Here is a 22618-nt window from a genome sequence, read left to right as displayed (position 1 = left end):
GCCATTGGGTTAAAAATGTTATTAATCCCAAAAGTACAAGACTGATGTGTGTGTTGCATGGCACAATTATATAAGGTGTCTGAGCAGGGGAAAAAAGAAGGTGAGTAGTAGTAGCTGAAGAGTTGTGTTTCTAGGTCAGTGGCAGGCATTCTGTACAGGAGAAGCTCTTAAGCCAAGAGAAAAATAGGTCGTCATTGTGGTACCAAAAGTGGCGTGTGCTGGGAAGCAAATTGTTCCTGATGCACAGGGGAGCTGGGCTGAACCTGCTGATGCGAGAGGTTAGTAAACCTTTTCCCTGACCTGATTCACCCACAGCAGTCACCTGCTGTGGTTTATTATTTTTCATATTGAATTCAGTGTCTGTAGTTTAGAAATATTAGTTATAGTCTAATAAATTATTAAATCAGAAGTCAGATTAGCAGTGACCTTGGCTTTACATCCTCCCCTGGCTGCAGTTAGATGGAGGAAGGAAGTCTGCATCCTGAACTTGCCGCTACCGCTTTCCTGTCATAGCTGGACTGGGCCCAGTTTGACAAACTGGAACTGGAGCATGGTCAGACGAGCAGCTCCAGGCAGAGCTGAGGCCAGCGTAACCGTAAGCAAAAGGGTAGCGCTGAGCAGGTGGGGATGAGGCAGGGGACACAACATCTTCCAGTGTCCCAGCTACAGCTGACAGAGGACAGGCTGTCAGCCAGAGGCAAATAGATGGGACATATCCCGTGACTCCGTGTGTCCCTTCTCTATACGCCCTGCAGCACAGGCACCCTCAGTTCTCACAATAATACCTTCAAGAGATGTTTGTTAACCGGATTTCTAGTGGTCAGAGCTATACAGAATGTAGCATAAGGACACACCTACCCCTTCCCATTTCACAGAGAAAAATGAGATCATTAATGCAACCCAAAATACATGCAGCCAGCACAGGAGCTTTCTAGGTATAGTCATCAGGATAAAGAATAGCAGCTCTGTCTTTTCAGCATCTCCTTGCAAGCCTAGGAGGTTGCATGAGGGGAGCAAGGTTAGGGACAAGAGATAGTATGTGCTGACTTTGGACAACACCATGGCCCATAGAAGGATTGCTGTGATTTAGACAGGCTCCAAGTGTTGTGTGAATTATCTCAGATACTTTTTTGAGAATTTTGAGAATGTCCATGGTTGGGAAGAATACTGAGGCTAAAAGCAACTGTAGCCCAGTGTTTAAGTCCACCATACAATGTCACTCTCAAAATACAGAAATATAAAGTTAGCTATATTTGCAATATATCTATAAGTGTAGAAATGATAGCAATAAGAGTGTTTGAATGCCTGGCTTCAGAGTGATGGATTAGTCTATCTCCTTTCTAATGGCTAAGGCCTTAGACACCATCACCCAAGTTGTGAAAGCAGCTTATGGAGGTACTTAACAGTGAGAGAGAAATAGTGACAACATTTCAGATTACTCTGAAGTGAATTCTGCCCTGTGTTACACGAGGGAAACTCCATAAACTGAGAGTAAAATCTCAGTTTACAACACTTTTTCCCAGTATTCCATTCTGTAGCAGTTCCTGCCATAGTTTTTCCTATTAACAAGTTTATGCCAGTTGAGGTTGCTCAGAGATGGTCAAATTACAAGCAAAAAAATGCAAAACATTTGTCAACAATTACTCCTTTTTTTTTTTTTTTTTTTTTTCCCCTAGAAATATCCTAGACAGCTCTAGGGATGCATTTTCTTTTCTTTATATTTCATTTCATCTAAGTTGTGCGTTAGGATTTAAGTGCCAAATATCTTCAGTTGATATAAGAAGTATTTGAAATATCTTATCTCTAGAGGCCTGTGATTGAGTCTGGCAGCACCTGGAAATCTCTATCGACAGACACCCAGCAAGCCATCCTCAATAGATGGGTAATATAAAAAGACATAACGTGCATCACAGCTTGCAGTATCAGTGAAAACCCAAGACAGGTACACAAACGCGGTGTAGGTGTTCTGTAACCGGTGCGCCATAACTTGTGTAATGGTTGGGCTTATTCTGACCAAATGTAGACACCTCTTGCAGAGATGTCAATATATGAGAAAGTAACCCCAGGCTCCCTTTCCAGCCGGTTGAGGGAAGCAGGCATTTCTGGGGCACAGTCCACCTCACCCTCAAATAGGCAGCTAAAACCGGACTGATGAAGCCTGTCCGACAAGTGTCCATCTCTTTCCATTGACGGTCCCAGGAGCCTGGGGTTAGTAAATCAGATGTTGAAATAAAGGAGACGAATCCTTCCTTATTTGCTTAAAACGTGCTGTAACCAGGAGGAGAAAAAAGCTTTTAAGCGCGAGAAATAATTTGCTGCGTGCCGGTTTTAAAAGAACAATTATGTATGGGAGAATGTCTTATATAAAGGAATTTATTTTAAGAGTATGTTTTTAAACAGTGTATATTTATGTGCATCCTACCACAAGGGAATAATTTTGAAGAGAATTAGGATTTTTGTTTTATTTTTTTAATGAACGGCTGCAATCATAAGACAGTTCATGCTCTGCTTAAATTAGATTCCATTGCTGCATTTCTTCTACTATTTGTCTACTAAATAAAAAATAAATGAACAATCTGGTATAAAAACCTGATTTTCTTAGTGAGCCTCTGATTGCTTGGAAAGAGTCACTGCATTCTGGATGAAGAAAATTAATTCATAGTGAGTTATCTTATGCCAGTCACCGAGTAGTCAACTGAAGAATAGAAAAGTTAGAAATGAAGGTGAAATAAGGAAATTTTTAAACTGCAGAGAAAAGATTTTATTAACTAATGTGCTCCTCTTGTGCATATATTACCCACTAGCATTTTTTAATGTATCTTCTAATTATGTAATCAATGAAGATGCTGATGTTTACCAATGGAAGTTTTTTTTTTCCTGCTAGTACAGGGCCATGAATTAACTATAAGAGGCCCACAGACCTCTGCAGCTCCCTGGCAGTGCAGTGTGTTGAAAACATATTTTTCAGCATGTCCTTTTAAATGGGTTGAATCTATCTGGCAGAAGGATGGCACGTTTATGAACATCCCTTACAGATACCAACTGTGCCCGAGAAAAACAAAACGAGAGGAGGGGTGTTTTAATTTCATATAGACTCTATAGCAAAACAACATGTGGCTGTGTACTGGGGAGACCTTAGAGCAAGTAAGAGGGAGAATGGTTCTGTGCAACTGATTTCCCTCGTGCATCTCCATGAAGCATTTTTGCTCAGTTCTGCACACTCTTTCTTCACAGGTCATGTGTACCTCTTCAGAGGTGCTTTTGTGTATCATTTCTCCCAACTTTGCTGGTCGTGTCTTGACCTAGATTGAATGGGATAATTTACTGTAAATGGTACTTCAGTGTTGGGTGATAAATTATGTGTGATGATACAGATAATGATGTCTACAAGGAAAAAAGAGGAACATTCAACTGTAGTTACTCTCTACTCATAATCAGCCGCATCCTCGGTGTTAACAGGCTAGTGCCATCGGCAAGGTGACCTGACTGTACAGACTGTTGGAAATTGCATGCTAACATTGCCAGAAGCCATTACAGGTTATTCTTATTGACTACTGTAATTATAATAAACATTATGTTGCAGGGATGAGTTCTTGGCTGTATTGGATCCGTGACATCCAGCTCCCATTTATTTCAGAAGATTTTACCCAAGCATGGAAAGCCTTATCCTAGTGTTTTCTTGCAAAGAAGAGACTTTGCACAAGTCTTGTTTACACTTGGCTTTTCTGAGGCCCGTATTCAGCCAACCTCACTCGTTAGAGCCACTTAATACGTACCTGCCGTGTATGTATCCAGCAAAGCTGGGACCTAGAGTCTAATCCAAGGGGACAATATGGAAAGAAAAGATGCCCTTATACTCTTCCTCCCCGGAGACAATTACTTAATGAATGATGATGATGAATCATACGTTAATGTAAAGTCACATCATCGTACAAAGGGAGGGTGTTACCATGCTCTTACTTTTCAAATTCTGTGGGGAATCTGGGGTGAACATGCCTCTCCAGCTGTAGAGAACAAATCCTATTGCTGTAGCTGAAAGCATGTTTCAGTTAATAAGATGCTAAAGATCAAGCAATGTAAAATCTGTCTTCTTCACAGGCTGTGGGCACAGAGCATGTCACTTGTCCTCTCTGTACTTTAGGCTCCTCGCGTTTTAGGGAAGTGATTACTGATTCAGACTAAAAGCCCAAATCATCACTTAAGAATTACTGTTTCATTATTCTTTGTACATGGAAAGCCGAGTCATACAAACTGTGTCCCACATTTCTGTATCCTGTAACACGGTTGATCGGGTTTAATATTTTCCAATTTTCATTTTAAATGTCTTTTGGCTATAACTATGCTACTTCTCTCTACCACCATAACTGTATACCTTCTCCTATAGAAAGGTGTACCAGCCATCTAAAATATATATAAATAAATCTAACCAACAAGGACTAGATGAGATGTTTAAAAGGATTTGTTGGGAAATGGAAGTTTTATAGAATAAAATCCTGGGGAAAAAAAATGAGATTGAATGCAAAGAAATGGTGCCACAGGAAGACACTCTGTTGTAATAACATTTTCTTGCAGTTCAGCCTAAATGGGACTTAAAAAGAAATGTGTCCTCTTAATCCTGATGAAGCCAGAAGTGTAATGGATACTGCGCTAAGAGTCTTCTGAGGAAGCTGAGAGCACTGTCTGAGGAAATAAGATTACTTCGGGAAGGAGAGTGCAAAATCTAGCCACTAGTTTTGGCGATCTTTCTGCAGAGAAATATAACTTTAGTTACCTGAATGGTAAACTTAAAGCTGTAATCCAGGTGTTTGCCTGTATTCATCTGAACTCCTTTAAAAAAAAGTATGTAAAACAAAACACAGACAAATGCAAAATACAAAACAAATACAGACACATCATCTGTTCAAAGCAGTTCCTTGTAATTAATCAGTGCTTTGAGGAGGAATTGTTAAGCCTCATCATTGTTCATTAATTAAGAATGTGATGTTAGCAAAATCTGTTGACAAAAGTACGGCTGAGCCCAAGCTCTAAGACTGAGCTTTCGCCCGAGCAGGTTAACACAGACACATTTAATTTCCTCAGTGGGTCCAGTAACACCGAGGTCTCCTCTCTCCCACTGTAAGGTCATATCATATCACTGAGCTGCTTAAGGGAGACGTTGTCAAAGCAAGGAGTCAAGCCACAGGGAAGCAGGGGGCAGGGGGGGATGTGCTTTTTGTTGTGAGAAAGCTATTAAAATAAGCAGAAGACAAGTCTTGAAGGAAGATTTATGTAGCTCCTCGTGGCAATATTGGCTTCCTACATTCGATAGAACAAAAGACCCAAAAGTTGCCCAAAATGATATACTGCAAGCAGGATTTATGGTGATTTTAATGTGACACGGAGCAGAAAATGTGTTCTCGGCAGGATATTTATGCCCGCAATTTAAAACCTGTGCTTTGATTGTTCTAGATGATAGCAAGTTTTCAGAGGCCATCACAGTGCTGCTCACCTGGATTGAGCGCGGCGAGGTGAATCGTCGCTCTGCAAACCAGTTTTATTCGATGGTGCAGTCGGCCAACAGCCACGTCCGCCGGCTCATGAACGAAAAGGCCGCTCATGAGCAAGAAATGGAGCAAGCCAAGGAGAGTTTCAAAAATGCCTTAACGGGGATCCTCACTCAATGTAAGTAGCTCCTTTTTGTCCAGTGTTCTTGTAATGATGGTGGTGGTGGTGGTAGTGGTTTGTTTTTTTTTTTATCATTTTGTTTGTTTGGGGGTAAGTAGTTGCAATGCAGTCATATTTTACTTCATATCCTATTCCATACTCTATGGCAATTTGGAGGAACAAGGACCATTCCTAAGAGCTTATTTCTCAAGGTGAGCAAAGTTTCAGTAGTTTTTTTATTAATAGACAAAGACGTGCTCTATGCATAATGTCTACTGTTCCGTAGACGTAACGCTTCAGGAACGGACCAGACAGAAGCCTCCCTGCTCTGAGCAAAGATCATGCTTTTGTGGAGAGAAGTGATATGTAGCCTGTGCGTTACAGCTAGTTAACTAGGCCAATTACAGAATAGCGAACGATTAGGCTATATTTTTAGCCTGGGTTTAGGTAAAAGGACGTAGGATTCAGCAACTTTTAGGGCTATATTCACAGCCTACGGGCCACCCCCACAGTAGAAGAATACGCTGTACTGCTGCTGGCATCGGGACCACTTGGCTGATATAATGCCAGTATTAATTTGGCAGATAAACTGCCTTAAATATTTAGTGCTGGCAGCTATTTCCTTAGTACAGAAATATAGTCAATGAAGTTACCTTAATGAGGTTCCCTCATAAAACAATAATTGGGATACTTGCCTAGAAGTGTTCTTCAAAGGGAAAGGAGGAGAAGAGAAGAGAAGAGAAGAGAAGAGAAGAGAAGAGAAGAGAAGAGAAGAGAAGAGAAGAGAAGAGAAGAGAAGAGAAGAGAAGAGGAAAAAGGAAAAAGGAAAAAGGAAAAAGGAAAAAGGAAAAAGGAAAAAGGAAAAAGGAAAAAAAAAAAGAAAAGAAAAGATGAGAAGAAAGGAGAACAAAGAAAAGACAAGAATAAAGGAGAAAAGAAACTAATTCCATTGTTGCTGGTTTTTAACATGTCTACTCATGGCTGCTCAAGCAAGAGACCTTATGATACTTAAAAGGGTGGAACCTGAAGCCAGCTCTCACATACAAGTTAAAAAAAAACGGACAAGACTGTTTACCAGATGGAGGACAATGCAGTTGTTACATTGTAATTTCTGAATCACACCCCTAATCTGCATTAAAAAATAGCCCTAATGGCTTTTCTGCAATATTTTTCTGGCCACTCTAGTGGTCATACTTCAGAAGTCAAGGCTTAAGGCAGAAGCTTGGATGGACTTGCCTGGATTAGGAGAGCAGCCCCTGGAAGCTTCCTCCATATAGAAGATGGGGAGCTCAGCATCTCAGAAGACCAATTCACCCCAGGGCACATGTCTTTCTAATTTAAGGACTTAGATGCCTGAATTTAGGAAGAAAGACTCCAGGCCAAAGGCACTTGAATTTCTGAGGTCATATGTTCAGCAAGTAAATTTTAAAGACCAGCTAATTCCCTTGGTAATGTGCTAGGCAATGTCATCTTCCATCTCAGCAACTAAAAGGCAGCGTGAGGAGCAGAGATGCAGGCACCACGCGTGGCCATGCTGTTCAATTCACACCAGGGCCTCTGTAGTTTTGTGTGCAACAGCCAGCCCTAGCATTCGGAAATGCCTTCTTTAGCTGCATTAAAAAAAAATCCCCCATTGTCAGCAGGCTGAACTTTAGTTAAATCAGTCTAAATTAGCCCGTTTGTCACCAACTGTTGTAGAACATCTGTCACTTGGAAATAGAGATCCCTGTAGTTTCAGGTGGAAACTTGCAGCTTTGGCTATCTGATTTGTTCCTGTAATGTGCTGAATGCTGAACTTACAAAAGCAGAAATAGGTCTGGCTTCAGAACATGAGTTTCAGAGTGCCACAGTGCAGCAATGCCTGGAAGAAGAGAGTTTCTGACAGGTCTGGCATAGGAGGACAAGGTCAGCAAAAAGGCAGGCTCAGGGAAAGGTGTTACACTCTGTGGATTTTATAAGAACAAATTTTACGAGCTTTCCAGATGCTCCACATTGGTTATTTTATAAACATCATAAACATTGGCCATTATTAGCATTAATGTGTCTTATTAAAATTCTCTGCAAACTTGCTACGAACAGATGGATGATGTTGTTGCTTTACACGTGTATATGCCTAAGATTGCTAAACATGGAGACTGTGAAATGAGCTTCCCTTTTTCAAGAATTTTCCTGTGTTTGAGTTGATCTGAGGAATGTTTTTCATGCGTCCTTTTCTATTGTTTTCCCACAGTCGTATAAAATCAGTTACAATATGTCACTTGCTTTATGAAGAAGAATTTGAAAATACTAGATATCCAAAAAAGGTGTGTGGTGTATTAAATTCTGCAGAGTGGCAAAGAAACCACTTCTGCTGTTCTGCAGTAAGGATCCAAAAGTCTAGTGTAATGCTGCAGCTGTGTGGCCATTTGACATAAATATTACAGTATTTTTAAAATACCGTGGGGCGTTCCTCTGTCATGAACTAGGTCAGATGTTCAACTACAAGCTGACCATTATGGTCTTTCTTTGTAGTCAGCAGAGAAAAATAAGCATCTCCAGAGGATGAGTCATCAGACCGTCCTCGTGGTGCTCTTCCAGTGAGATGAATCATCCCTTGGAGATGCCGTTTTATCGCTGCTGCCCACAGAGGACTCACAGGGGGCCTAGCTCGGAACCAGATGTCCAACTTTTACATGCCTTTTTCAAAGCAGATTAGTCCCACTTACTGTGTGTAGTCTGAATACAGAAGGATGTAGCATAGGGGAAGAACTTGGATTTAGCTAAAAATGCCAGCATTGTAGCAGTGAACATTATGGGGAGTGAAGAATAGATACGTTAAGAAAATGGGCTTCAAGTGCACTCACCTGGAACACACACACTGTCTATGTGGGTCTCAGTATAAAATGCTTTCTTATTAATGAGGATTAGTGTGGCCAGAACATTTCAGCTTATGGCCCACCTACTAAAGAAGTACAGGTATTGAAATCCCTGCTACAAATTTCTGCCTGAAAGTATTTAGAAGATTACCAAGCGGATTACCCTTAAAAATTTGGGTCAAGTGTTCAGCACGTGAATTAATTACCTGACCAAGGTACTTGTGCTGGGATAATCAGTGAAATAAGGTGTATTACTGCTGTCACACCACCAATTTACAGCTCCTGATTTAAGTTCTACAGGGAGTCTTAGCATTGTTACAGTGCTTCTTCAGTTAAGGGATAAAGAGAGAAAAATGTTCACTTCCTTCTTTTTTATTGAATTACTTAGTTTCTCTAGATTTGAATCTGTGCTTAAAATATGGATTGTTTTCCAGGATTTTGGATAATTGTGTCTTTGCAGTTTGATTTCTAAATTCTTCCACTTTGCTTCCACAGCACAGTTCCAGGTGACACTGCTCCCTGACTTTCTGTGCATCTCCGTTTCATTTCCTCCCAAAGCACCTTTTCAGCCTAAGGCTTATAGATGTTGATCCTCATGTTTAAGAAAAAGGAAAGCCCCAGAGACATCCGCATTGGTCTGGTGTTTTTAGACTACACCAAAGCTGCAGTTCTCCCCTCTGTCTTTCTCCTCCATGCACTGTAAATGTCATCTGCTTCTTATTAAGTTTTCAGACTATTCAGTGCCCTGTCCCTTGACAGAATTTTCAGAAGTACCTATAGATGAGTGAAGATCCAAAATCCCATAGTCAAAAATTAATTTGATATCTCAAGAGTCAGACACACAAGAGAGTGGAAGTGTTTCAGTGTGCAGGTAGATAGATACACAGTGTAATTAACAGAAGTGTCCCATGGCTGGGTACTGAGCAGCTGATGACACTCATTTGGTCATATTTGCCAATTTTACTAATGGGTGAATATTTAAGGGACTAAGGCACCAGGTCCCCATCAGGGACTATGAATCAGTCTCTCATGTACCTGTGGGGGAAGAGTGGGAGATTGTTTTTTATCATGGCCAGATTACTCCCTTGTCATGTGGTGGCCTTCACTTTCACTCTCTCCTTGGCTTTCAGGGAATTTCAGTGCCTAGCGGTCAGGACAATCTTTTGGAAAGATATGTTTAAATACACTGAATGCCAGTGAAGGAACCAAACCTGAGCCTCCCTCCTTCCAAAAGTGCTCTAAATGTGAGGTCTGAAAGGCTATATTGACCTTCCTTAGGGTGTTTGACCAGATGGCTTTTAGGCACCTGATCCCAAATGGTGCCGGCTGGAGGGAGGTGTCTCCCAGCCTCACCTAACTTGGCACTAAACAGAGACAACAACTACATACATCTATGGCATGTTCCTACCCAGGGGATGCATATGCGTAGTCCATCAGCTACTTAAGGCAGTGGCCTTATATGCATTCCCAAGTGTGAAGCCCTTCCCCCGTACTTTGTAGGACAGCTGAGGTTTAACCCGTCACAGCTGATTACAGATAATCACCAGGATCTTAGAACTTGTGTAAAAGGCCTGAGTGTCAAAATGTGGGTCTGAAGGTGTGGATACACACATGGTTCATCCTACAGGGCAAGCTGGAGTATCAACCTGCAGAGTCATTTATTCCAGTATAGCTAATCACAGTTGTTTCCTCACCTCCTGGTGGATGTGAGGTTGCAGGAAAGGGAAGGCAGTTCTTAGTGACCTTGAGATCCCTTCGTGCATTAGCTGGCATTAGAGAGAAGAGATGTGCTGCAGATTCTCACCCTACCTTGGTAAGCAGTAATTAGCTCATTGACTCTCAGTAAGCAATTTTTGAAACAGAACACAGACCCCTAAGTCACTTAGACATGTTTAAAGGTTGCCATCCTGAATTTCATTCTCAACAGCTAAGTGACAACCCTACTGTTGGCATTAGGCAAGAAAGTGGCAATCCAGTGTAGCAATCCCCAGCACTCAGTATTCAGGGCCAGTATACACCAGTAGGCGATCCTGATATTTACAAGGGATCTTGTAGACATGCTACATACTGACACCTTTTTTTTTTTTCCCCATTTCAGCTAATAAATATCATACCATCATAATAAGCAGTAAAAGTGAAACTGTTACAAAGTTCAACGCAATTTATAAGTGACAGGATGTACTTCAGTAGTACTGCTGGAATACTTGTAAATTGTAAAATAGGTTTTTCCACTACCTTCAAAGAAAGTGTTGAGATCTTTTTCTTGGTACAGTTCTAATTGTGGTCAGGGACCAAAACCTTATAGTTTTTGGCCACTTATGAAGTTCTCAAGTACACGGATTCCTATCTGTGGCTAAAAGTGACATTATTAAATCTTTCAAAAAAGGTAAGAGACATCATCTGAGTGAGCCCCTACTTTGTCTGGACAATAAGATGACCTCTGAGAGGGTCAGAAAAAGCACTGCAATTTTCATTATGTCACTGGTGTACCTTTGGCACAAAAGCCGTGGTGGTGGCGGAGGAAAAGCTATCTGTATGTGAGTGGTATTTCAGCTTTGTGAGGAGCTGTAATCAGAGTGATATGCTATGGTGCTCTGAATCTAACAGCTCCCATGTAGGCACACTACGGCACTATGCTGATATGGGTGAGGAGGGAGGCAGGGAGGCATCCTGAGCAACTGGAATATTAAAGACCATCTAAAGCAAGTACAGAGCATCATCAGCCAGAATTTTATGAAGAGGCTACCTGCCATTGCCTGCTTTGATTTTTTGAAAATGATCTGAAGACCCATAGTCCAGTTCCAGTCATCGTGTAGATATTCTTCCCATCTTGCTATCGAAAGAAACTCCTTTTCACTCCACAGCTCAATATACAGAGTGCAGGCCACTTCTTTCTGCTGCCAGTAAGCTTGTTTGCTTCCCTGTGCTCTTGCATTGCACGTAAAGATGTACACATCTTTAAGATGTAAAAAGTAAAGTAAGGAAGGAAGTAAAAGTAAAGTAAGGAAGTAAAAACAACAGTTACTCATCTTTCAAGAAGTCATGAAACCAAAGATACCTGGAATTATGAGATTATGCATTTTACCTGCTTAGCTTGTTGCTAAGCATCCTTAGCCCTTTTATTTGTGACATATGATATGAAGCTAGATACAACTTTGAGCTAATTCAGTAGGGGTGTCATTAAGAAGAATCAAAAGTTTGGGGATAAGACTGTGTGTCGTGTCCCCCTCCTTGGGAAGGTCAGGATTGTCACCTCGAGTTTTCTCTCCCTCGGAGAGGAAGGACTTCAGTGGCGTGTTAGAGTACTCTGACTTTTTTTCAAATAGCTGGTAGGTATCTGATATAAATTTCCCTCCTCCCCCACCCTCACCCAAAATAAATTGAAGTTAAATAATTCTGAAGGGAAATACATTCTCAGCAGACTGAATAAAATTCTCCTCTCTTCTGTTTTGTTCATTTTCATTCTCTGATCTCTCTGGATATGATTTAATCTGTTTTAACATTATCAGTGCCTTCGCAGATAGAATCTGAATTTTTAATAAAATTTAAAAAAAAGGGATGAAAAACTGTTAAAAATCCTTTTTGAGTTTTCTTCAAAAAAGGATTGAGTTCGGTTTTGTTTTTCTCATTACAGGTTCACTTCAAAAGTTGCTCTCCTGCTTTAGAAAAGGTAGAATTCACGTCGATATGATGGTGATTACTAAAATCACCGCCTTATCTGATTTGCTTTAAATTCCGTACTGCTGTCCTTTTTCCCAATAATCCTTCCACTTTTTAGTATATTCTCTAAGTGCTAAAAATGAAGCCAATTTCATTACAGGTATTGAAAGCATGCTGGTTAAAATTCTCATAGCATTTAGACTTTTCATATACATTCATGCTTTCCAAGTATTCTTTCAATTGCTCTGCATTAATAACAACTCCTAAAAGGATTTTCCTGCTCTTTAATTGTCTGGTCTTACAGTCTTTCTTTCATTTGCCAGTGACTAATTCAAAAATATGAGCTTACTTTATGTGCAATTTTTAGGTCATCATTAAGCCCTTTGTGAAAGAGATTGAGTCATATAATGTGTTTTTACAGTGCAGCCCAGGTCTCAGTTGGTGTCATAGAATGCCACTATAATACAAATAAAAACATTAATCATTCATGTCATTAGTTGCCACTATTACTTTCTACCTTGATGTATTTCTAAAAAAAAAGAAAAATTAAATACAAAATAACCTCCACAATCCATCCAGTCCCTTTTGATTAGCTCATTTAGTCAGTGTGCTCTTTGCTTGCTTCTGTACTGATAATTTGTCCAGTAAAGCTCAGCTGGGTATCTCTATTCTTTTTTACTTGTCCTCCCATTTTCCATCTCATGTACACATGTTCTCAAAAGCATTTCTATCCAGGATGTTGCGGCAATGGCAGAGAATAGAGATGAAAGACTGCATTTCGATTTTACCTTGCATTCTTATAATTCCTGCCCACTTTCTGGCAGTATAACCCTTTGTGGCTGCAGCCTGTAGTGTTTCAGATAGCTTATTCCTTTGTGTTTCATTTTCTTTTAATTTCTTCGCTCCTTCCATTGTCTGTAGCCTTCACTCCACCTAAAGTCAATACGAATCTTGGTATCGATTTAAGCGTGGCCAGAATTTCAAAAGAAGCTCTTCCTCTGTTATTTTTAAGACTTTTTTTTTTTTTTTATTTAATGTAAGCCATTAAATATGCATGGTGTTTTATAGCAAAATAAAAGCACGGCCTCACAACAGATTTTAGTCAAGGGCCCCATTTTGACAACTCGTGCCACTTGCATGGATCCTGCGGGATCTCCTAGATGATGAAGCAAAGTTCAAAGCAAAGCACAATGTGCTTGAATCACGTGGAAACCTGTGCTCGGTTTTGAGCTGCCTTGCTGAGTAGGGATGGAGGAAACGGCCTGAGGCTTCTCAGAACTGAGCTGTAAATGTTGTATGGAAATGAACAGTAGGGGATGAGAGTAAGGCATTGGAGCAAGGGAGGAAAGGTGGAGGTTTCACCCAAAAGGTTTTCTGAGTTGGCTGTGCACACATATCATGTGGCTTGCACATCTAAACCTGTTCAGGCTGCTTATAAGTGAATGAATAAACCTTGTAAATATGAAAGTGAATAACCCTATGTAACTATGACTGCTTGAAATACTTACTCCCTTCAGTAGGGACTAGTCTTGCTTCATGTCAAATCACTGGATTTGTCCCAAATGGTGTAGTTATGATAACAGAGATTACAGGGGCAGGAAAAGAGTTTTGGAAAGGGATAGACTATGTGGGAGGGAAAGATGGACACAGAAAGATCAAAAATACAGAAGTAAAATGAGACTGGAGGCAGTAAACAAACAAAGAAGGGGACAAGTCATGGCAGGCAGGGGAACATAAGGTATGGCAACAAGCGGAGAAGTAAATGTTCCCACAGAAGATGTGTGAGACGGTTTTTTTGTTTGACTGCCAGAAGAAGCTATGGCTGTTGAAGTCTCCTCATCCACCTTTCTATTCTTTTTCTCCAGCAAAAGAAACCATATTATGCCTGAAACAAATATAGCCTTCTTGATCTCCTAGGAACATTCTAATCTGTAAGATCCCTGGACAATTATTACTTACAAAGAGTCTCTTCACTTAATGGGACCTAAACGAGAGTTCAGTCACATTTATGATGTTCCTTCATATCAGAGTTCCCTTGGCATTCTTTTTTTGGACAGGCTTACAAAAATAGTTGTTCCTACTTTTTCTATTTTTAAATCCGAGAACTGAAAAAAAGGTCTGCCTAACCATAAATAACAATGAGAACAGCTAATTAAATGCAGTGCATTGAGGATGGCTTATAATCCTGTCAAACTGATGAAGAAAGAAGCATTGACTTACTCTTTCTTTGAGTTAGTGGGGTGGAGGGGTTGCGTGAGGGGTTTTTTTTTCAGGTTTGTTTCTGGATGTCAACACAAGGTCCATAAAGTCTGGTCTGTAATATAAGATGGTGGCATTAAAAGAGCAGGTACTGTACATTTGTACCTGCCCTACTGCATTGTGCTGGCCTGGTGTCAGGCTCCTGTTTGTTGAGAAATGACATGGAGTTGAAGTGGTCTTGTTGAGTTCAAGTGATTTATCACATGGCACAGCGCCAGCACTTGCTGTTACACGAAGCTGTCAGTTTCTTTGTTGTAAATTAAACCACGTTTCACAACCTAAAAGATTTTCAATGCTTATTTTGTAGACAGGTTTTCTAGCAATACCATGCAGGACAAACTGGGCTCTCTTTAATCCGAGTGTAGTTTTTTCTATTTCAAAGTTTGACAAGGAGTGTTCTTCCATTTCTAGAACTATTAATTGTTGATATACATACCTCAGACAAGTTACTGTGCAGGTTTCAGTATAAATCCTGAAAATGGGGTGTTTTCAGTATCCTCATAATGCTCTATCTTTCACTCAGCCTCACTGGGTGTCTTAAGCTGAAAGAGGAAGAAAAGAAAACAACAGCTGCTGACACAGATTCAATGTTTTTACAAGACCAGGGATTATAATTTGTGCTGTGGTATGAGTATTTTTTTTTTCCTTTATTTATGTGGAAGAATCTCCTTACTGTATTGTGAAAAAATATTTCTTTCTGAGTCACTGACATTCACTCAGCCTCTTAATAACCCACACAAGCACGTTGACTAGCACCAGGCTGAGTCAGATGGAATAGGAGGGGGAATCAACCATCAACCCAGAAAAACCTCTTGATCGCAAATACTGTAGGCCAAATCAAAGGAAATGTAGAAACAATATAGTGTAATTTAGAGACAGGACTCTTAGACTTTTTTCTTATTCTTTCTAATATTCATGTAGGTGAGACAGGGTAGAAAGAAGAGGAAAACATCCTTCTTCCTCTGGTAAGCTTTGTAATGGCTCTCTGCAACACCGAGACCCCTGCATCAGGACAAGCGCAGAAAAGGCAAGGCTGCTAGTAAAAGATGACCCAACTGACTCTGTCTACAGGAGTAAATTAAACTGATCTAGGGCAGGCTTGTCCATACTGCTCAACCATAAGAAATCTGTTGCTCTGGGCCAGATAGCATTTTCCCACAGACTGTGGGTACAGTTTAGGGTTTGGTGCAGGCCAAGTAGTTTCTCCAAAAGCATCCTTTTTGGGGGAGAGAGAAGGGTTGCTGCTGCAGGGACTCTCAGCATGGAGTGCCAATTGGTTTCAGAGGACGGAAATGGTGCCTGGCTGGTTTCGATCTCTAGCACAGATGTAGTTGTTGGCAGTAGGGCAATGGCTGAGGAATGGCAGCCTTGCAACCTGACTTCCCACACAGCAAAACGATTTGGGAGATAAATCACTCCTGGAGGCACTGTTCTCTCAGTCTGTCTGAAAAGGTGCAATTTGGGGTTTTCTCTTTTATCATGCTGTGTCTTACAACTATGTCTTAAGGAACCTACAGCCACCCAGACAGCAAGGAGACCAAACAGTAGCCTCCTCTTCTCTGGTGGAGTTGCAGCCACGATTCACCTTCTTTTTTGTTTGTGGCAGATGAGTCATTTTACACAGCTGTCAAAATCTATGTCTTCACTATACAAATCTATAATGGCATTTGCTTACGTATCCAGCTGATGACTGGCGCTATGCTTTACTTCAGGACCCATCCCTTGCACTATCTGCAGTCTTCTCCAGGGTGATATTTCCAACTTTTATGTTTTCCTCCTCTGCCAATCAATGGCAATCACGTCTGTTTCTCCCTCTGTGGCAGGTGAATTGGGTAACAGGGAGGGGCTGCAGCTCTAAATGTGTGAAAGGCAAATTCTTTTCTGAAAGTAAACAGTATCATAACCAAAAGACTGAGGGTTTGGCTCAGATTAATTAAAAATATATTTTTTTTTTCATAACTCTGCAATCTGTCTACCATTTCTCTTATTGATGTCACATGTCATTTGCCTACATGCAATTTTAGCCTTGGACTTAATGCTAAGATCTATTCAGTATGGCACCAAATGCCTTTCAGGACTGTTGCCAAAAATATTCTTTTTCCTCTCCAAAACTGACCTGGAGACTCTAATTCATTCACTTACAGCATCTAGCCTTGACTACTGTAATTCCTTGGTTTGCTGGGCTTGGAGCCAAATCGATTGGCAGACTCCAGCTTAGTCAGAATTCAGCAACAAGGCTTCTGACCCAAACCACGCCAACTCTGTATCCTCCCTGCACTGTGAATCTATATTTGAAAAGCATGTTATACATTTACTGTAACAGTTTCCTTTACACTGTAATTTTATGGGTGGAATTTTTCTTTTACCCTGCATGTCAACTGTTGCACTCGTACAGAATTTTTCTGAGCTAAATTGCCATATATTCTACTCTTGCACTTACAGTAATTTAGTGCAAAGCCCTTTTCATCCTGCACCCTTAATTGGTGGGATTTGGAGTGAAATTCTACATGAAATGATTATTTTATCTGCCAGCGAAGACTTATGTTTTTATTTTAACACATTGTGTTTCAGTCTCTATTTTCTTTTTTATTATAAGGCATTATAAAACATTTGGTTGCTCATGTTCTTTACTATTGCATACAAGAAATTAAAAATAATCACATATGCATGGCAGCTGATAACGTAATAAGCAAAGGAAGAATTGAGTACTTCTTGTCTCCTGAACCCAAGGACAAATTTCAGCCTTCACTCAATCATTTATTTAAAATAGCCTGCTTGATAAATGTAATAGAGGGTAAAAGTGTTCTCTCTACCTCTTAATCCACAGATGAGACTGTACTTTGGTTATCGTTTATTTCTATTCTTCTCTGTTAGTATCATTGTCAAATATCCTGTGTCAAATATTCTCTTGCCCTGGAGATAATTCCAGTTTTCCTTTTAATCCAGTCTTGTATGCAACTTCTGCAGGCATCGTTTAAGGGATTTTTGATGATGTTGTTCCTAGCTTTTCTGGTAGTTTTTACATTTATACTTGATAACAATACCCCATTCTGGTAGCATCTTTTAAGAAAACAGAAATTGAGGTTTAAACTTTCACTTAATATGCTTACTATGATCTGGCAGCTCTAATAAAGTGTGTTGTAGTTACACTGCATTTGTTAAACGTTGACACTTGCATATCGCTCTAGGCTTAGTTGTTTGGGTCTTTTTAGTTATTTAGAACTCAGCAGAAAAACAATTAGATAATAATCCTTTGTCTGAAGCATGCCACGTAAATAGCCAGCTGCAGAAAAAGTTGTTAGGGAAGATGCAATTATTTACATCCTGTAAGTTATATTGATATGAAAAACAATGGTGTGGTATGGACCCTTCCAGAACGATGCGATTTTTAAACCCTAATTTAGTAAGGAAACAGCTTTGCATATGGTCAATGAAAATTTGATATAGCATAGGACTTACCAACAGATGTTTGACAATGAATATTTCATGTTATTTAATAATTTTACTTACTACTAACAGTTGACAGTACGGTGCATCCTAGAGTTCAAGGTGCCTTAGAGAGATAGGTGTGAACTGTTATTTCATTTTGGAATTCTTTTTTCTGGAAATAGTCTGAAAACCACGGTCAGCAGCAAGACCAAGAACAACTGTTTCACTGAGATTCTGCAGATATCAGCCCGAAATCTGGGGCCTTTCTTTGGCCAAATCTTACCCAGACATGGTGGAAAAGAGAGTTAACTGGAGAGTTTCTCAGCTGATATAAACTTCCCTGGACACCCCTTAGGGATGAACCTACCCTCCTCATGGACTGTGTGCTGCTGGATCACTCACCCATGCACATTTGATCCTGATCAGGGGTGGGCACATTATGTCTTATCTTCCAATTATCCAGGGCACAAGAATTATGCCAGCTTTAGGCTTCTGGGGTGTCTGTGGGAGAACAAATTAATCTTGATGCAACATGAATTAACCTATGACCAACTGTGAACTGGCAGAACAGGTTTATATTGGATTGCCATCTCATAACACATGAATGAACGCAGGATTTTGATGCAGTACAAAGAGATGTGAAGCCACTTTCCTGTACTGTCAAACCATGGCTTTGGCTGCTCTCTAGCTCTAATGTAATGCCTGGAGACCTTCTAGGTTGGGTGTTACCTGTGGGTGTTTGTTAACACTTTATAGCCTAGATTGCTGTGTATATTGAAATTGCTGTACGTACATTCTTTGAATACAGAGTAGGGGGATGTTGGTCTTTGATGTGTACTAATTTTGTATTCTCCTCTACAGTTCCCTTTTTTTATATTCCCTAGCTGCCTGTTGCATAAAGTTTCTTTAAATGCCTTGATTTTTAGCATCTAATACTCATAGTATCCTACTTCCTTTTGTGTTTTTTTTTAGTTCCTGAAAGTTAGGTAAGTGAAGGAGATCATTTTTCTGCTCACTTTTTCTACTGCAGATATGCAAGAAAAACTCTTTGACATCTTCCTAGCTTGTGCTTCCATTGAGGAGAGTTTCTGAAATGATCGGATAATGACTTTTGATAAATCTTAGCACCTGTTCACAGAATGGAAATTAAACACTTTAAAGTTCAAATGTTTTTCAAAATTCAGATGATCTTATTAATACCTATTAGTGGAAAATAGCAAACCAGCTCTTCCTCATATCTTTGTGAATCTTTTCTACTTGAATTTCCACTTGCAAACTAAAAACAGATTGTTAATTAAGCAAGATTTTCTGAGCACCTGGGTCATCAACACAACGATAGTAATTAAATTCTAGCCTCAGTTTCTATACACATAATAATGGAGTGCTTTAGCATTTTCATTCTTTTCAAATTAATTGAATAAATATACACAGCATAACTTCCTTGATACACCTACCCTTCACTCCAAGCAAGTTCTAATAGGCTGAAATTGTCACATCAGCTATTAAAACTTCAATGGATCACAAATGGGTCGGATCATTCCAGTAGTTTTGAGGCACCTTCTTTGGTATAAACTACATATAAGTATTAATCTTAAAAGGGTACATTTATTTTCTATGGCTTTAGAAGTTAAGTAACTAGCCCTGATAATTGCAAAGAAAAGCATCCATATGTGATTCAAAATGTTGTAATCTTCCTGAATCTGAAAGCAGCCTGCAAGAGTGGTAAAAAAGAGTAGAAGAAATGTGCTCCTATTCAAGCGAGTAGAGTTAACTTTCAGATCTAGAGGTGAAAGGTGCATAAGTAAGTGACTTACCAGGTGGGCTCACTGCACTGTTTTAGGAAAGATAGGTTGTTATGTATAATAAGATCCTCCACATCTGTTACTTGAGCGGAGGAGGAGAGCCACAACTGATCATCTTGATGAGAGACCAGATCAAAGGGCAAAACAGCATTCCTGCCACCACTTCTCAGTCAAAGAGGTGGGAGGGAGGTGCTGCAAGCTGCAGGTTTACAGAACAGTGGGCATCATTTCAGCCCAGGAATCTAAAGAGGTACATAGCTAAGAACCTTGTAAAAAGTTGAAGCATTTTTCAGTTGAATTCATACATCAGTACAGCTGCTCTCTCAGGAGCACAGCCCAGGTCATTTGTAGAAAATCTGGATTTCTTGGTGGTCTTGCAGTTAACAGCCATTAAAGCAACTTACCTCTTGGTCAACTATTTCTAGGTAGATCACTCTTGTGGAAGAAAAATGTTGCTTGTAACTGATGCGAAGAGAAAGAAATGTTGGGAGAAAAGTTTCTGCTTTAGGATGAACAAGTAACTAAAAACTTAAGGATCTTAATTGCCCTCGATATTTGACCTAAATACTGATGCCTAGCTTCAGAACAAATTCATGAGAGTTGAATGAGGGAAGCCCATTTCACATCTCTTTGTCATCTTGTATGTGCAAAAATGCGACTGTTCACGTACATAAACATACATAGGCCGTGGGCACAGGACAGAATGACCTACCACAGGTGAGCCCGTTTATATTAAATAAAAGAGAAGGAGCAGCTGCAGCTACAGAATGAAGCATTAATGTATGGTTCAGCCCTTCCCGTCTGCTGACAAATTCCCGCTACCAGACAGCCACCCTTCACAGCAGAGCCCACTTGTCTTGCACGCTTTCATTTGTCCAGCCTGCTCATCTGCAGGCAGCTGCCGCAGGGGAACACGCGTCAGGTTTGTGCCTCGAGTGTCGTTTCTGCAGTCACATGCCTGTAGCCGCACACGCAAAGGCACATGGCTGGGCAGGGAGCTAGAGCAGACATCGCGGGGAAGCAGCTGCATGTCTGTTTATTGGTACATAGCTATGAGTTGTGTAGACTAAAGTTATGGAGGCAGACTTGAAGGGAGACATCTCCAACATTGATAAAATGTAAGTACAAAAGACACGTCATTGGATGGATATTGATGATGTTGTTTCAGTAATGACATCATCCATAGACTCCTAGTGTCTTTGCTTTGCTTCTCTATAGTGATCACAACATAAATTGCTTGTCTTGTTTGACTTCCTTGTTCACCAAAGTTGAGCAGATTGTCGCCGTTTTCAACGCTTCTACCAGACAAAAAGCTTGGGACCATTTCTCGAAAGCCCAGCGAAAGAACATAGACATTTGGCGAAAGCATTCTGAGGTTGGTGATTTTATTATTACTTTCTATCCATCATCTCACAGCTGGATTGACACAGAACGAGTGTGATTGTAGCTGGACATAGTGTATTCAGCAATATTTACGGCTATCGTTTTAGCTGTTAATCAACTGGCCGTTATACAGCCTCATCTACAGTATGAATTGCTCCCATTGCTCTCATTAGGATAATAGTCATTAAATAACACTAAGACAGAGAGCAATGTATTTTTATTTTTCATGCAAAATTTGGGAAATCATTGGAGGATTATGTTTACTATCTAAAATAATGAACTGAAGTAGTGAAATTGGGGACAATATTTTCAACTAAGAAAGAATTAGGAATTATTTCTGAAAATATCTTTTTAGGAGTCATCGTGATCTGTTTTTAAAAGAAGTATTCTGCAGCACAGATACTTTTTTTTCTTGTTGTGCCATCATATGGTCATTATAAGATGACTTTGCCTGAAAACCAAGTAGAGAATTTCTTTCCTAAGTAATGACTTAAGCATATTAAGTCCAGAATTATGACATACTCCTTCCCATTTGTTTTATGTTTACCTTTAAAAAAGTAGATACATCACTTGTATTGATTCTAAGAATTATGCTTGCACAGAAACCAGTGTAAATGTAATCATACTACCACACAGAGTTAGCAATGTGGGGCCATGCATGTGTGACTGTCATAAGCATGAGCAGAGGAAATGGGATTCTAATTCCCCTTGCTGCGAGTGGCAGCAAAGGCATCGCTAGACCTCATCCTGTGTTTTGGTCATCCAGCTTTCGTTTTTAATTCAGTATATACGCTATGAGCCTGTATTTTAAAAAGTAAGTACCACTGTTTTTGTTTTCTTTCTTTCTTCTTCCTTTTTTTTTTTTTTAAATATGAGCAACTTACATACACTTGGTTTACCTTCATGTAGTACAGTATGCTGATTGCTAGTATCACAGTCCTCTAAATGATTTTTCTGTCTCAGAATAAAAACTTTAGAAGGTAAGGTGCACTTATTTAATTATTTTGTAGTACACTTGTAAAATAAGTGTTGTACACTTAGTTTGAGAAACACTAAACTGCTGTGATATAAATCATTTGGATAACATTTTAAGTGCCCATTAACTAATGCTAAATTACAGTTGAATACCAATGGCACTAAATGTAACATCCACATGAATACCAAATGAATTCTTTATTATCAGTGCTATTATGGTGAATACCAAATGACTTCACAATAATGGGACACTTAAAATAAAATGTTGGCATAATTTATTGGTACAAACTGTATTTTGCATTTTGTTCACAAATATTTCATATAAGTAGTGAATAAAGCCTTTGTTCAATTGAAAGTTGGGAAATTGGGGTCTGATGTTTGTCTTACCTTTTTGAGAAGTATGAAAATATGATTTGCTAGTAGCTTATTTCAATAATATTAAGACCATCCCTTCTTAAACTAACTTTCTGTAAAGGGATGTGCTATGTCATTCATTTGCTGGCTTCTAAACCTTTAAGAAACTGAAATGTGTAAGAGTTGGACTTCCCAGAAACGTTAATTCACTACTCGCTTTTTCAAATACTTTTCAAAACCTTTTATTTTTCTAAGAAG

The 22618-nt window shown here is 39.7% G+C and overlaps 1 protein-coding gene across 1 annotated transcript in view; it reads left to right on the top strand.

Moving 5' to 3' along the window:
• The window catches only part of ENOX1 (ecto-NOX disulfide-thiol exchanger 1), a 142824-nt gene that overhangs the window by 52029 nt on the left and 68177 nt on the right, over positions 1–22618 (top strand). The window contains exons 6-7 of the mRNA XM_074149048.1: positions 5449–5661; positions 20917–21023. Coding sequence (XP_074005149.1) covers positions 5449–5661; positions 20917–21023 — 320 coding nt within the window. The remainder of the gene's footprint in view (positions 1–5448; positions 5662–20916; positions 21024–22618) is intronic.

This window comes from Numenius arquata, chromosome 1, assembly GCF_964106895.1.
Source record: "Numenius arquata chromosome 1, bNumArq3.hap1.1, whole genome shotgun sequence".
Classification (NCBI taxonomy): Eukaryota; Metazoa; Chordata; class Aves; order Charadriiformes; family Scolopacidae; genus Numenius; species Numenius arquata.
The sequence above is the reverse complement of the archived record's forward strand: the minus strand, read 5'-3'. Positions and strand labels throughout refer to the sequence as shown.